Raw genomic sequence first — 17,371 nt, forward strand, 5'->3', positions numbered from 1 at the left:
CGGATCGTCGAGGGTTCCCGGACGCCGGAAGAAGGATCACCGAATTACTTCAGGTAGGTTTTATTACGAGAGTGACTATTTACAGAGGTTTGGCTAGTCGTGCTTAGAGATACGAGCGAAATGGTACATAAACGTTCATAAATTAGCTACGCAATACTGTACTTATAAAAAGGAAAAGAAACGAGAATTTGACTAAAGTGGGGCGTGAGAAGCTTCGCGTGAACAGAAAAAAAGAAAACGATCCACTCTCCGTATACACATTATATACAACCGTTAACAGCCTATCGTACATTTAAACTGCCGTATTGTTGCTTCGAGTCGGACGAGATTCCCGACGAAAGAAAGAATCGTCCAAGCTTCTTTAGTCCCGGTTACGAATATAAATATAAAGAATAAATTAAGATATATTCTCATTTACAAGTTGCGCATACAAGGGCGTCGTACACGCCTGAAATCGATTATCATCGTTCGGCACACCCCTTCGACGCGATGCCGGGAATATTTCACCGATCCGTTGGCGAACCAAAACGCGACGCAGCTTGATATTCTCGATGCCTATATTTTGGTCTGCCGTAGTTTTAAACGCGATCTTTCGCGCATCGAAAGGGTGGAACCAGCGTTTCTCCAACCCTCGGCTGTCTTGCCGTTATTAATTAATTGGCGCAATTAAGAGGCCTGGGATACCGCTTTAGATATTCGAAGCGTGTTAGAGCGTTATTTTACGAGCGCGGTCGCGGATGCCTCGATATCTCTTTCCCATGGTCGATCGATCGTTTTTTTGTTCTTTTTTTCCATCGCGACGGGAACGGGGTTGGAAAAAGTTGGTCACGTTTCTCGTGCAGCGTCGCCTTAAACCTAATGTTTATTTATGCGATAACAACGCGTGGCCTTCCTACTCCACTTGTAAGAATAATTTCATTAAATCGTCGCGGCTATTCGCAGCTAAAGCTTTGGTTAATAACTTGCTATTGACATATTAACAATCTCCCCTTAAACCAACAAGGAACGGTCGCCGTTCGTGCCAGAACTTCCGCGAAGTCGTTTGCGCTGTTCGAAAGCACCGGTGATAAGAGTTACAGAAACCCGAATCGAAAGTGCAATCGAGCACTGATTCGTCCGCATTGCAAAAATTATTTCCGTTTCGGACATTTATTTTTCTCTATTATTCTGTTATTATATATAGCAAGAATATAATATATATATAATATTATATTATATTATATATATTTATTATTATTAAATAATATAATATAATAAATATATTATTTATTTATTATATATATAATATACAATATTCTTGCTATTCAATAATACACATTAATTGGAATTTCATACCTAGTATGCGCTACCAATGGATCTGCAATTAAACGCATTTCTTTTTGTATAACGTGTAACTAATTGTTTCCACAATTTATTTACCGCGCGGGCCGACGAAGCGAGGCACAGTAAATTCTCACAAATCGACGCTCAGATTGTGCACGAAAATGGACAATTTGGAAAGAGAAGATACGATTTTATAGTTGTTATAGTTGATACGATTTTATATATTTTTTTTATAGTTGTTATAGCTTCATAGTAAATTCCGTTTGTATGTCGAGGAGTTAATTAAGGTCTGTCTGGTTGATTAAGTTAATTTCACCTATGCCTTCGACCCGTGCAAACGAATCCGCGAAACTTCGGCATCGGCGACCGTTCCTTGCGAGCGCGAACCAATCACCTTCCGTCTATAATCCGCGCCGATCTATATCTCTTTGAACTTACATATCTCTTTAAAGAATTTTATTAAATATATATTTATGTAATATTTGCATTCATACATATGTATATACATCGTGTACATATACATATATATGAATCTTTCTCTCTGTTTCTTCTTCGCGTATTTCTCTCTCGTTTTTTGTTACATTTCCTCTAAACCACCTCCTCATCGTCGTTCCTACGATACGACCTTGCCTGCCCCCTTAAATCATTCTTCGCCTTTCCCACTTCCACCGAAAAAAAAACATAAATGTGCACACGATCGACGATCGAGGACCGATCGATCGGCACCGGAGACGATATTTTCGCTCTTTCGACGCCGTAAATCACAATGAAAATTTCGACGAATCGGAGAAAGAGATAACGCAGTTGAGTTTCACGCGACGGTTTCTCCCGACGGTGGATTCGTCGCCGTAATTTATGTAATTTATTTCGTTGATGCTACGTTCCCCCCCGTTTGCCTTTACGCGCGAACATTCGCGTTCGCCGATCGAAGGTAACACGACGAACGGAACGGCCGCGCGAAAACGGTGGAAGTATCCCGCGCGACTGAAATGATTTCGCGTGTGCAAGAGGCAAGGACACCGATCAGGTCAATACGGACAGGTACATGTTATCGCTGTACTAATTGTCCTACTGCTAAGAGACCTACAACTTCGTTCTAACTGTACGAATGGTTCGAGAACACGGGAACGATCGACCTCTCAATTCCATATAAACTCGCGTGGAATCGTCGGCTCGATCTCGAACGCGACACACCGTTGTAAAATCCAGGAAATTCTCCCGAATTTACCTTCAGCTTGTAAGCGAAAATTCGGGAGGATTTACTGCAGGGAGTCCCAAAATTATTGTGCAAGCGAGAAACGAGAGATTCCTGAGGTGATTTGAAGCAACTTTTTCCTTAGCGAAAATGTTCTACGAGGCTTCGTTTACGAGTTATTAACGGAAAACAGTGACCAATCGAAGAGCGAGCGCGGCCAGCGCTCCGCCCTTTCGGCCAATGCCGCGTCGCGCCGGCCGTCTGACGCAGCGGCAGTGGTCGCGAGGGCGGGGCGTCACTGTTTTTCGTTGATAACTCGCAAACGGAGCCACGGATCGCATTTTCGCTAAGGAAAAAGTTGCTTCAAATAACGTCAGGAACCCCTAATTTCTTGTGCGATAATTTTGGGACATCCTACATACACGCGGTGGCGGGTCCAAGATCATTGTAAGACCGATTTACAAGATTCACGGGCCGGCACGTGTACGCGTCGACGCTCGATCGAAAACGAAATTACGTCTCGGCTGTTGCGCTGTGTTCAACGGAACGCTGTGCGAGGGTTGCGATTAAAATTTCGTGGTCGAGGCGATGGGTCGTCGGAAGAACTTCGAAGCCTTCCGCTCGGAGGATTCGAAGCTGTTCAGGCGACCGAACGGAACACGGATATGTAGAATCTGCGTGCGAGACGCGTCATCGAGACGCACGTTTTTCTTCACGTTGAAATCGTGCTCGTTTTCGTCGTCGTTCTAGCGCGTCGAACGTGTGCGTACCGATTACGTTCTGCTGAAACGTCGCGTACCCCGTCGTCGCTTTGAATGAAATTATTGTCTTTAGAACGATACAAAACTTTGCCAGGTAACATTGCAGTGTAGAGCTATCGACGACGTTATCGAAGCTACAGATTACACAGATATCGGTACACGTGCGTTTCACGATAAAGAGAAAATCGAACGACTATCGCGATTCGTCAAGGATCGAAGATATCGGTAATGTGCCCAGGAGACGGCCGAGGGTCTCTCGTCGCAATACGTGGAATCGCCTGGAAAATCGTCGAGATTTTCCGCCGTGAAACGTGCGAGCAACGTTGCGATTGTGCGTGAAATCGGCCGAACAATTGTTCCGGAGACGGTCGAATGCGACGCGGATCCTGATTACATTACCAACGCGGATTACACATCCTTTGTACATACATACATACATACATACATACAGTACACATACGTCCAAGCTTGAGGACTCCTCGCGTCTCCGTTAGGTTTTAATCGTCTATGTCTTTATGCCATACCAGATACCATAATACATTCCCCGAAACGTCTCTCTCTCTCTCTCTCTCTCACACACATTTACAAAGCGTAAGCCTTTCTCGTTTACACCTTGATCCATCGCTCGCAACCACAATTCCCCGCGCGATACAATAAAATCTCCCTAATTGACGCTCGGATTTTACACAAAAATGGACAATTCTGGAGGCGATGCGATTATTCGAGAGCCTTGCGACTCGTTTTTATAGTTACCGATTGTCAACAACTATAAAAGCCGCAATAGATATTTATAATTACTAATATTATATATAATATAAATATAATATAATATAATATAATATGATATAACATAATATAATATAGTATAATATAATATAATATAATATAATATAATATAATATAATATAATATAATATAATATAATATAATATAATATAATATAATATAGTATAGTATAATATAATAATATTTTATAATATATATATATATATATATATATATGCTATAAAAGCCGCAAGGCTCGAATAATCGTATCTCCTCTTCCCAAACCGTCCGTTTTCGTGCACGATCCGGGCGTCGATTAAGGAGAATTTACTGTGATCGTGCGAACACAGGAAAGGAAACGCCGAGCCGTGAATCCGTGTGCTCGTCTCGACTCGATGATCGAAATTCCGTGCCGCAGTCTGCGTCGCGCGGGGTGCGTCTCCCTCGAACAAATGTTGCGCTCGGTTGTGTTGCTGGAACTCGAATAATTTCTGTACAGGGCGTGTGTCTAAACAGAAGAATAGAACGTCGCAGCGACTTGGTTATTACAAAATAAATGATCTCCTTCTGTACGGCGACGATCGAACGTCTTCTAGTGGTTGCCGTGATCAAGTCGCGGACACAGGGAAGACATCTCTTTTCACATTCTCGCTCTAAATACAGGATCCGTCGACGCGGTCCGAATCCGCATTCAATTACACCTTTTTTTTCTATCCCCCATAGCGTTTGATTGCTTAAGCACTGATTGTAACCGCGAACTAATCGTCGACGCTGTATACATATGTGCTCACTTATACATATGCTGCGCGTATGTATACCGCGACGCGGGCCTGCTTGGTTCCCTGAAACATCTCTCTCTCTCTCTCTCTCTCTCTCTCTCTCTCTCTCTCTCTCTCTCTCTCTCTCTCTCTCTCTCTCTCTCTCTCTCTCTCTCTCTATCTCTCTCTCTCGTCTCTAATGCCACATCAACGTGTACAACAAACAGCAACGCGTACAATCGTCTTCTTTTAATAATCATCTCTGTTCGATCGTTTGCTCGAGCTATTTGTTCGCTTTTGTGCGTGCACGTTTCAATGCTACTTCGAGTGCTTGGACTTAAAAAAAAAACGCGTCGGCTACCCCTTTCGCACGGGCTGGTGGCCCCGTGGCGGAGCTGTGAAGCGGAACGATTCCAGAGAAAACACTGAATTATTATTATTATTATTATTGGAGAAATATTTTTCTCCACAACGCGACTCCGTTCGCGAGAGAATGTCAAAGGTGTACGAACGCGGCGGCATCCATTGTTTTCTCTCGCGAACGGAGACGTCGTTCTACGTGTTTTCGACGTATAGTTCGTCCCAACGAATCGTCTTTTACATTAAATCGTTCATTGTTCGGTACAATTGTTCTTGGTACAATTCTTTGAAAAATGTCTCGCTTCGCTCGGGGGTAGTCGACGCGTTATAACAGAGCGTTTAAATACTATATGTGTATACGCTGAAACGACGCGTGTTCGACGAAACAAGCGCGTCAAGAGAAACTTAAGTGTATGCAAAGACAGGAGTGACATTCGATGCAGCGAAACGATATCTATCTTGGACAATATACATACATATTCTGAACACAATCATGTTAAATTTGTTCTAGTCGAAAGAATCGTCGGCGCGGAATTGTTCTATCTTAGAACGTACATGATCCCTCTGCTTTGCAGTAACAAATCCCGCGACACATACGTGTATATATGTACGTGTCAATATACTCTGTGCCACGAGTCTTCGGCACCGACGGCGATTATGCTGAACGAACTGCCGTGTCAGTAGCTTCTCCTGCTCTTCCGTTCGTCTTCTCGCGAGTTTACACCAACGATGCACCCTTCCCCCTCCCCGCCCCAGCCCACCCCGACACCGAATACCGTAACGAATGTGTAACGTAATTAATTAATTAGTTACCGGCGATATAAGCAGTCGGATATGAGACTATTATAGTAAACATTCAATAGCGTAATACTTTCTTTAGTAACCTACTGTTCTATTTACAGAGCAAATTCTTTCATATAAAATACCAAAATATCTCAACATTTCCAAGATAATTTTTTTACTCTGCCCCTGTCCCCCTCTCTCGCTCTCGCTCTCTCTCTCTCTCTCTCTCTCTCTCTCTCTCTCTCTCTCTTCTAGTTCAATTTACATGCCGATTCAATCCTGTTGCAAATCGGTGGTCATTCGGTTTGCAATCAATGCGTCTACAATGGATGGAAAAGTGCCAGATACCCATAATCGTTTAGAACGCCGCTAATCTCGCATCTAGAAGGACACAGACGAAGGTCAAATTCAATGAAATCGAATCGGTATCAAATTATTCTTCTATTACGTATAATAATTGTATGCGTATATCGTGACAAACTGTATTACGTGACGAATCGTTTAATAGATCTCTTTATTATGCATATCTGAATTATTCGTTATTCATCTAATATTTTACTTCTCGAAGGCCCGACGAAGAATTACGTGGATATTATTTTATTAGACGTACTAATATTAAAATAGAAATCTGCGTATTTAGTCTAACAGAATTCGTTTAGCTACACGGAAAAAGCATTTTTCAAATGGATTAGTCTCCCTTAATTATTTAAACTCTCAACATCGAATGTCTCGTGCTTTCGATTAATTCGATTTATGGTAGTAGTAACACGTGTTAGGCGGCTAACGACCTAAGAGATATTACTTGTTGTTGCGATTTTCTGTCATCGATTACGTTCAGAGACCCGTCCAAGGTCTTCGCGAAGTTTCACAAGCGACCGTCACAGTGAGATCTATTAGTTTTCCCTTTTAGCGTCGAATGTCTTTTCCTCAAGTATGCGTTAACAATCGATTTTCATTTAAAATTCTAGAAACTTAAATCTCGCAGCAGCTACCGCTAAACCTAACGTAACAGTTGTAGGTAATACAATTATAATCTAAAACAAACGTGTTCAAGCGCTGTCTTTGTCTTTTATTCCATACTAATCGCTGTGTGCACGCCAGCTCATCGTCAATTTCTCTATTATACGTATACCCATTTTAATTCACTGTCCGGACGCTCAACCGTCCGAGACTCCTTAACGCAACGGAAATACGTTAAACGAGTATTATTTAAATTACATAAACAATATAGACACTTTCCTCGATAAATAAAAAGTCTATTTACAAACGTTTAGAACGTTATTCTTAATATCAGTGCAGGTCGAAGTCATTTTACATTTTTCCTTTCTCCTTCTCCTTATGTTCATTTTTTCCTTTTTCTTTCTCTTTTTTTTTTTTTGATCGAACGTTACTCATAAACAGAGAAACTGTATCGCACGCTGCTCGCATTAACCAGCAGCCGTGCAAAAGGATTATATCACATAGTGTCGATTAACGCTGATTCAACGAAATCATTGTAAAGGCTTCAACTCGAGGAATTGGTACAATACTGCGTGAGATTCCGTTCCTGATCAAAAAAACACAAATCAACGTAATCTCGGCGATCAAGAGGCGAAACGTAAATACGAAATGCGTCAAGCAACTCCTCGCGACACAAAGTTCGACAATGAATTATGCTTCATCCAGCACTCTTCCTCCGAAGAATACACACCGTTCTCGTGTATTTTAAGAAAAGTCTTTCGCGAATAAGAAATCCTCGTTTCTTCCAGTCTTTAGAAGCCATTCCAAGTAACTATGTTTGATCTCCGAAGAAAAATACCAACGCGTTCACAGTTTGTTGGAAAAAGCACATTTTCCAAAAACGCGTGCGACGTGATTCGTGCTCATAAAATATTTCCTTTCTTTAAGAGAACCTTAATCGGGAAAGAAACACGAGATGCATCGTTTCTAATTGATTATCAATGCTAAGAATCAATCACGTAATTTAAAATGTTCCACGGTTGTACATAGATCATTACTCGGTTTATGTATTAAAATGTTCTTTTTTTCGAATCTGTTCAAACGAATCATTTTGCTAAGCCGTCTGTCTCCCACATATACGCTTCTCAAAATAAATCATTTATGATTGCCATCATAAACTACTTTGCCGTGTATACTGTATTCCCATGTACAATTGTCCAAAATTAGAGACACTGATGAACGCAATGTCTTATTAAAATAACTTTGATGCAACAGCCCAATGCCTACCAAAGCAAAACTTATACGAAACAATCGTGAGTTTCTTTTTGCACAGAAATAATGACACACCCGATCCCTAAGTATCGTCGAACTGGCCATCCCATGATTAATTTCTAGTTAAATCGTTGTTCCTGTTGCTGATCTATAATACTACTTAGACTATCTTTGGCCAATACCTCGCCCCCACCCCCCACCCCCCGCCAATGAATTTGTATCCAGGATGCAGAGGGTTTCCTATATTATGGTACAGTCTAAAATCATTCTAAAAATATAAATATTCGTATATCTACAATCGCCTGTGCGTCGCACGTGGCTTGCATACTTTAAAATGTATTTACGTTGCGATCGGATTAAATTGAAATTCGAAAGGAACAGTTTAAAACGAATACTTCAAGTCTACAGATATTTCTGCGACGTGCTATGTTTGTTCCTTTTTACTTTAAGGAGAATCGATCGGTATAAGCTTTATTTTGTCAGGCATAAGGGCAAATTTACACATTACTTTAAATATATTCCTGCTGCTTTCCGATATTCCATTCTCTCCCTCTCTCTCTCACTGTTGTCTCTATTTTTTATTTTTCTTATTTTTTTTTTGTGTGTGTTTTAGATTTCGGTTCCTAAATCCTAAATCTCTTTCTTTTTTTTTCTTTCGTTTTAAAAATGTCCTCGATAAATAACCCAGTCTATGCAGCATCGACTATACGGAGAACAGTGACGAAACAACATGCACGCTGACTGACTTGTTTCCCCTCTCGTTACATGTTCGCTTTTAAATAGAATAATCAACAATATTCTCTTACCAAAGTCGACCACCGCCTCTCTCTCTCTCTCTCTTTCTCTCTCTCTCTCTCTCTCTCAGTTACAGTCTCGTTTTGTATTCACTTTACACGCAGTCTGTGATAATCACGAATCATTTGAGACACACCAATCCAGCGCGTTCACAGTTGGAAGACGCAAACCTTTAGTAACTGGCCTCGTGTCCAGCAAGTATGTACAAGTCCGCTCCCTCGGATTCTGTCAGCGTGCCTGACTGGACCAAGTGACTCTCCAACATCACCACTCTATCGATCGAAATTTGCATTTAACTCCAGTCAATGTTAATTCTAAATTTTCTACTATGTTAAAAGTGATCGCGTACTTGTCAGATCCTAGCAATCTGTACGTTCTACTCGGGTCGCTAATCTCCTGCGTGACCTCGCCATTCTTGAAACTCCTACCTTGCATACCATGCTTATGAAATGCTAGTACGCTGTCTGGCAAACAGACTGCACAAAAAAAAAACAGTATGCATTATTAATACGTAGTAGAGATCCTCGTGTATTTTATATTTACCATGGGAAATGAGAAACTTACTGATGGACTCGATTTGAAAGTTGAAGTGTAATTCAGACATATGCTTTCTGGTTGATCTAGGCTTTCCCTGTAGTGTCACTACTTTCACTACGTCTGAAATAGTCGCAGTTTAAATCGCGGTGACATAAACTCTTGTATAAAAGTTCTCTTTATCTACTTACTGTCGTAACATACTAATATAGCGTTCTTCTCCAGTTGAGTTACATTGATCACATGAAGGTTTTCTCTTCTTGGTATCACAGTGGCTACAAAAACATGTCTGTGTTTAGTCTACAAATAGTTTTTATAAAACGTACGTGTATACACGTCCGCCGTATCAAAAAGGTTTAAATGAATCGAAAAATTAGGATTAATATGTACCTGAACCATCCATGTCTTCTAGTTCGTCACTGTGAAACCAGCTCGCTCCCGAATTCATGTTAATCAAATCCAATTTCAATTTGTTCTGTTGATATGGTTGCTTTACGGACACGCACACCATCGGATACTCCATTTCGGGCGTTATAATAATCTCAAATACGTTCAAGGGCGACGGCAAGGTACAATCGAAGTGCTTCAGAAGCATGAACTTGTTCAGCGGATCATACCATTGCATCAGAAATATTCCCGTAGGCATCGCACCGCAAAGATACTTGTATCTGCGTTATAAAGTAGGCTAACATTTTAACTCTACTGTTTAAATCATAAACTTTATGACGCGTTTTAACTTGTGAAACGTGTGTGTACGTACTATGATCGCCCCAAAAGGATTAATTATTCTGTAGGCATATTAAACTAGATGGATTAAACAAAATTGACCTACCCATTGTACGGGTTTCTCCCAACGCAACACTTGGTGCATCCCTTGGTGTCCGGGACCTTGGTCGTTAAGGCAAACTTTCTGGGGACTAATCTCTCTGGTATTTTGTTCATGTGTAATGAAAACCTGTGGCTCTGTTTGCTTTGCATTGCCAGCAAGTCGTGTCTGTATAATTGCGGGGTTTTACCTAAAAAATGTACACTCATTTTAATGCATGTAACAAAATGGTTTTCACTCACGTTGGCCAAGCAATATCGTGTTTTACCAGACAAAGACATGAGAACATCCTTGATGACATACATCCAGATAGTGCGTCTGGGATACAACTGATCTATAGCAGTTTCATGGAGTTCGTTTAGATTCAGATTGTAAATTCCTTCCTCCGCTGCAATCAATAGGTGCTGATCTCTTGTATCTGGATGGATCCAACTCGCAGTGCAATGTATTCTTAGAGGACAGCCGTTGAATACCTAAGTGGAACACATCTGTTTAGCATTAATTTGAGAAATTATAATTGAACAGAATAAGAATAAAGAGATCACTTTTGAGAAACACGCCCCCATGTGTACTTTGGGCGTGGGCGGCAATCCATTGCTGATGGGTCTAGGTGGTGTATGGCGTTTCCTGTCCCTTCTCCTTGGGGGAACAGGTGGAGTATCCGATAATAAGTCTGGACTCATGCTTTCTCTATCTCCATCACCTGGTGCCTCGTTTTGACCTAACAAAACACTTTTCTGTTAACTGCAGGTCTCATTAGTTGTCCTGGCCAATTACATGTACCACTTACAATTAATAGACTGCGGAATTTATGCATTTATGATAGAAATGAACAGATGAAATTAGAAACACTGAAAATTGTTAGTTCGTCTCTAGTCCACAACCTAATAATTACTTACATCAATCAATGAATTATACCATACGAGAAGTCCAACAGTAGATTGTCTGACAAACAATTGTTAATTGAAATTTGGTATATTGTAAAAATGGTATGTATTGTTAGATTTGTATCTTAGAAGCTATGATACCTGTTACAGTCTGTTATTGGTAAGTGTGTGTCCATGAAAAATGTCCATGAAAATTCGATGAGCATGTTTTTAATTAGCGCTGAGCTATTACTTCAGAAGGAACAAGATGGCTTTAGGAAGATATATACGAAACGAACTCGAAGATTGGCTTGCTCCTACCATTAGACTGTGAGGTCTCATCTCTAGGACCACTGTCCGAGAGAGATCGTTGACGTTGTCCATTGGCAGCAGTTAGGGATTGTGAACTGCTCACCAAACCATACAACTCGTCCACAGAGCTGTGACGCCTGGGGCTTGCTTGAGATCCTAAGCACCGAATCTACTATTTATACTACTACCATGGTTTATTCAAGCCTATTCAGAACCTCCACATCATTCATGTGTTACGAATCTATGCATTACAATGTTCTACTGTATTTCAACAGATAAATGAGCAAGTGTTCATATGTACAATGTCTTTGTTTGATATGGAAGTCTTGAATGTAATGTGCTATTCTGTACACATTCTAGTGTAGTGGTAGTAACAGTAACAAAATTGATTTCTTACCTGACATGTTATAGTACGGGCAGTGCAATTCGCAATCATTCGATGACTCTCCCAGAGGAAGTGTAGCTCTGGAAAAAGACAGGTTTAAAACAATATTAGTATTCAATAAGAGTATATATTTTCTTCCAAAATATAGGCGATACTAAGTTAGTAAATAATAAATGATAAGTTAATAATAACTGATTTGGAATTAGGAGCATACGTACAATCTAATTTCACATGAGACCTTCATGAGACACCAATTACTGTAGATATGGAATATGTGATAAAGAATGTTAGCAGATGGAAGGGAGGGACTGCAAACTCATTATAATTAGAGTATTACAAAATTATATGTAATACTATAATGATAACAATGAAAATCATTTGATTATGCATAAGTATGAGACGTTCGGAAAGAGAATATTATACAATACAGCATTGTTTAAATGTACAGGACATTTACTAGCAAGTACACTTGATGGGAAAACTTGAAATTCAAAATAATACAACAGAAATGTTTTCCCATGCAAGTGAGGCTGGGAACGCAAAATGTACAGATATATTACCTATGTTAAGTCAATACATTATGTCAGCATAATTGTTAATAATATTGCTCGTTCAACCGGAAATGGATTACAAGAAGCTATTAGTATAAAATTAGAACTTTTCAAGGAATTGAGGCCACACTCTCGAGTACATGTTCACCAATCGTTCGTTTTAAAATGAAGGACCATCGTTACTTTAAAATAAAATTAACTAAAAAAATAACTGAGCTGTGTCTACAACCAAAGGCAAAACAATCTACTATTACATTTGGTTAATTACTTACTGCAGGGAATATAGCTGGTCGCAATGCCCACCAACCATCGACATTGCATTCCCCCTGCACACATGAAACTATAATCATATACTATAAAACGATTATACAATTTTTTTTCTTAGAAATTCTGTTGAATTTCTGCTTGCTGATATTGAATTAATTATAATTTATGTAAATTCCTGTACACTCCTGCAATCTCTATAATAGGCATATGAACTTCCACCACCAATATGGTCAACAGATTCGAAACAGAATCGTCTAATAAAAATCTAACATGCAATGAACAGCGTTAACAATACCATACTTTCATTGAAGCATACTCTGAAAATATGAAATGTCACATAAAAATATCTGTATGTGTGGGACAATTATATTAATACATATTACCGTTTATCGAGGGTGTGTGTTCGAATCAAAAGTAAAAAATAATAAACAAATGTAAACGAAGTAAACGCATAATGCAAATAAATAGCTGAATCAATTCAAATGCTCCTCGCTACGATGCAATAAAAGAAAAGTTGTTAAAGGACTTTGGGGTATCAGTTAATAATTATTATAAAGCTGCAGTATAAAGAAAGTAATTCAATGCGCAGCATTAGGAAACGTAAGTGCGAGGTGCAAGGTGCAAGGTGCAAGGGAAAAGGGTTACCTGCCAATACCTTAGCAACAACTCCTCATCAATGTACTGCAATAGACTCCTGTAGGGAGAAATTATTAAAATTACAAACTGATCAAAGAAATTAGGTTTATGATGTATTGAAATAGGAACAAGTTGCGAAAATTAAATTTCAGCAAGAACCAGGCACAATATAAGAGCCAAATATTAAGTATTTTGTATCCCAAATGCTGTGTCCAAATTGCAATGTAACACCCATAAAGAGAACTTATATTTTAATCGCACTTATGTAATTTAAGTAAGATTGTATATGCTTCACATTCGGTACGAAATTCCTCGTTTGTTGTGCAATATCAAAAGTAATATTTACATAGTTTACTTTTACGACTTGTTTTTACCGAATGTGCAACATTTATGTGAAAGCTGCTCACAAAATGCTATTGGAATTGCTAGAATTTCCACAGAAAATAAATCTAACGCGCGTGGCAAAGGTAGTAAATAATATTTACAGTACTTACATAGAAGGTGCATAAAACAGTAAGACTTTTAAATTATTATTCCAAGCATAAAATACTATCGCAAATTACTGACATGCATAGCCAATTGATGCATTTAACAATGTACATACAGACGTAAATATATAAAGTAAACTGATGTAATTAAAATAATATGTACATAAGCTTAAGTATGAAATCTTAGATGATTGAACTATCACTGTATCTGTATATTAATTACCTTTGATCATGCACATATAGAATGAAACAAAATAAAAGAAAGAATTTCTGTAGAACAATATACATGTACTAATTCGTTGCAGTACGTAGTTCCAATATTTGTCAACAAATTACCATGCCATTATACACACATTTATGGAAACTCGAACAGAAATTATCTTATTTATATAATTAAACAGTTTCAACAAATAGGACGTTAAGTTTATTCAATAGTAGTCTAAAGCTGTGAAAAATGTCCACACCAAACTACTTGTACCATATGCAATTACCTTAAACTCATATGAAATATTTCTGTGCCTGTTTTGCTTCGACGAGATTTTCTAGTATCTGTTGTCTCGCTAGCGGCAACAATACTGACACAGAAACAACTATATCATGTTTTGGAAGAGTACACCTAAATTATCCGAAAGGAACCGTTTAAAAAAAGTTAAAAGAACGCTCCATTATGAACGTGGATTTACTTTTATAGGAAACCAAATTCATTTCTAACTAGTGCAACATATGCAAAGCAAAAGCAGACGTGCCGTATGCAACTTATAACATAACACTGCTGTTTCACTTTACTTGCTTCCAAACTATACTTAATTTTACGGTTCACAAATTTCTTTTGCAAAGCAAGGCAAGTACTAATTACAGACGACCACTGGTCACAGAGTGAAACAGCAATTACCATATTAGTGGAAGGACTTTAAAGCATCAACCCTCCTCCCCAAATTTTAGAATAACATCAAGAGCTACATAATTATACATCTGACTTAAAAAAGTTTACTTACTTTTCTTGCTCGTCTTCGAATGCAGTACCAATACCACAGTCTGGATGTGCATCACAATTATGAACAGTCTACACATGGATATAAAAGTAGGACTCATCATTATACTAGAGATTTATAGTGCAATAATTCAAAATAATTAATTAAAGAAAAATAAATAATAATGCTTAAGAATTAAGGGGTACCTTTACATTATTCATGATGTCCATAATATCCCATGCCGGACTACCATCGACAGATGGCGATATTACTTCTCTTTGTAATGTTCCATCTAGATTAATTTGATCTACAAAGTGTAAAAAAATTTCTTTTTTATAAGAGTAACTGTAACCAGGTTTCTATGATTCCTTACCATCGCTATCTAATTGCGGTATAGGGCTTTTTGGTCTAGGTCTTGCAGTATGACGTGAAGCGATTCTTTGCGGAACATTCGGTACGGCTCCGTCTTCGTCAGCTTCTAAATCAGTAAACATATGACTAGGATTCGATACCTTTTGCAACAATTCCAAAGCTAAACGTTTACTCATTTCGCCTTGAAAAAATGCGTGCTGAAACAATAGTATTCGTTAAAACGATCGTCTGCACAGAAGTCCCCCAATATTTCCATGTTTGTAGGAAAACATAAATTGCAAACGAATAAATAACCTGTAGGAGTTTCTCGGCCGTTGGTCGTTTCTTAGGATTTTTCGTGAGAGCGACCTTCACGAAATTGTGGAATGTCGGACTCCATTTGTCTTTATCTTTTAATGTCGGCGGTTTGAAGCCGGACTTCGACATGAGAAAAAGCGCTCGCATAGGATGTAAATCGAACATAGGCGGTTGCAATTCCGCCAACTCTATCGCGGTGATACCACATGCCCAAATATCACAAAGTTGATTGTAGCCGCCTTTTCTTTCTACAGCTGCCACCTAAATAAATCATAAACACAAATGTTATATGCAATCTAAAGTACACGCACGCACATAAGAAAGGAAGCAATTCTACCTCTGGTGCCATCCAATAAGGGGTGCCAATAAAACTTTTCCTTTTATTGATAGTGGCTGTAATCTGCGCAGAGACTCCAAAGTCAGCTAATTTCACGTCCCCTGCTTCGGTTAATAATATATTGGCACTTTTAATGTCACGATGCATCTTCCCCATACTATGTAGATAAGCTAGTCCCAATAGGGTCTCTCGGCACATATATGCTATTTGTATTTCTGATAATGGTCCAGTTACTGTAACACAACAAAATTTCAAATATAGTAGGCAACATATAGAATACTGAGATAAAGTGGTACAACGACAAGATTCATACTGTGATATATATCCTGCAGGGAACCACCTCCACAATATTCCATACAAATCCATAATTTTTCCCTTCTCAGGTAGCTCCCATAATATGCAATTATATTTGGATGCCTGCAATCCTTCATCATTAGGATCTCTTGCTGAATAATTGCAAAATCATCCCCTAAAATACATAAGGCAGAAATCACTAAGCAAAACTCATATCATTAACAAAATGAGGATCTGCGATTAATAATGCGCGTGAAATAAAATGTAAGTAGGAGCTCAAAAAAACTAGAAACTATACGCGAGAGCTCACCTGGTTCCAGTTTGATAACCTTAATAGCAGCGAGGTCATTCATGGAAAGTCTTTTGGCCTGCAAAGATAAAACGAGTACAGTGCGCGGTGAATGATCGTTGTGGTCACAGTAAAATTTCTACAGTCTACAAACCTTATAAACGTCTCCGTACGTTCCGCTACCTATCCTCTGAATGAGCTCGTACTCATCCTGTGGATTTCGTCGGCTTATGTCACTGGACAGTGCGTTCGCGTTCAAAGCCATTGTCGAGCAGAGACGCGTCCAAGGGAACACCTAATGGGCGTGATTAACATCTACAAAAGAGGATTAACATTAACGCGTGGACACACATTTGTTCGTTAAAATGTCACTTTCGTCGAAACGTCGCCATTGTTCACAACAGCTCTGAGGTTGGCCGCGTCTCTCGACGAGCGGTTCCGCGATACATTTAACATCGATTGTGACCGGATCGATCGCGTAGTCCCCGAGGGAAGCCTAAAATTTAAATTTATTTTTTATTAAAACGAAAAGCTTTCGAATTCCCGCCAATTCGATGCGTTCGAAACCACGTCGAGTTACTGCGCGTGATGTTTCAGAGTAAAACAATTCGGGTTACGCTGAAGAGATAAGTCGGATCATTATCGCAAATAGATAACAGAAATTCTCAGATTAGATTGCGAAAATTTAATCTGTAAATTGAGTAAATTCTATCGTTCCAAATAATTACCGAGTCCCTAAGTTTCTACGAATAGAATGACTTCATGGACTTGCTATGCCTGTATAACAAGCAACAGAGTAAGTGAATCCATTATTGGGTCATTCACGGAGTCATTAACTTGTTTCTCAACAAAGGAGCGATTCATTGATCCCTTAAGACTAAATTTGCTGTTATTAAAGTGACGCTTTATAAACTAACAATCAATCGCGTAGTTGTTACGTGTTGCGAATGATATATTTCTTTCTAAGTTAATTTTAAATAATCTCTTCATAATTA

General features: G+C 39.0%; 1 protein-coding gene across 13 annotated transcripts; it reads right to left on the reverse strand.

Annotated features, from left to right (window-relative positions):
• Positions 1-44: 44 nt before the first annotated feature.
• On the reverse strand, positions 45-16,963 carry hppy (MAP4K3-like protein hppy). Of its 13 annotated transcripts, none has more exons than XM_033476880.2 (21): positions 16,531-16,961; positions 16,398-16,455; positions 16,107-16,262; positions 15,794-16,026; positions 15,454-15,717; positions 15,161-15,356; positions 15,000-15,094; positions 14,812-14,879; positions 14,308-14,391; positions 13,348-13,386; positions 12,698-12,751; positions 11,887-11,954; positions 11,499-11,645; positions 10,857-11,032; positions 10,580-10,784; positions 10,318-10,501; positions 9,876-10,153; positions 9,677-9,760; positions 9,516-9,608; positions 9,301-9,427; positions 45-9,223 (listed from the first exon to the last, which is right to left on the reverse strand). In XM_033476880.2, the coding sequence occupies exons 1-21, from the start codon at positions 16,639-16,641 to the stop codon at positions 9,124-9,126; spliced, it is 2,820 nt and encodes a 939-aa protein (XP_033332771.1). In that variant the 5' UTR covers positions 16,642-16,961; the 3' UTR covers positions 45-9,123. The 13 variants fall into 13 exon arrangements, with proteins under 13 accessions (XP_033332771.1, XP_033332770.1, XP_033332779.1 ...); XM_033476879.2 differs by having other exon boundaries at positions 14,994-15,094; XM_033476888.2 differs by lacking the exon at positions 11,499-11,645 and having other exon boundaries at positions 14,994-15,094; positions 16,531-16,963.
• Between the last annotated feature and the right edge of the window lie 408 nt (positions 16,964-17,371).

The sequence above is a fragment of the Megalopta genalis genome, chromosome 13, assembly GCF_051020955.1.
Source record: "Megalopta genalis isolate 19385.01 chromosome 13, iyMegGena1_principal, whole genome shotgun sequence".
Taxonomy (NCBI): Eukaryota; Metazoa; Arthropoda; class Insecta; order Hymenoptera; family Halictidae; genus Megalopta; species Megalopta genalis.

Bases quoted from the DNA above. Each gene is read 5' to 3' on its own strand.
- hppy (XM_033476879.2), bottom strand. From the start codon at position 16,641: ATGGCTTTGAACGCGAACGCACTGTCCAGTGACATAAGCCGACGAAAT. The intron at 16,456-16,530 runs GTTTGTAGACTG...TTATCTTTGCAG, and splicing joins CGTACGGAGACGTTTATAAG to GCCAAAAGACTTTCCATGAA. The intron at 14,392-14,811 runs GTAAGTAAACTT...TTTCTGTGTCAG, and splicing joins TTCGAAGACGAGCAAGAAAA to TATTGTTGCCGCTAGCGAGA.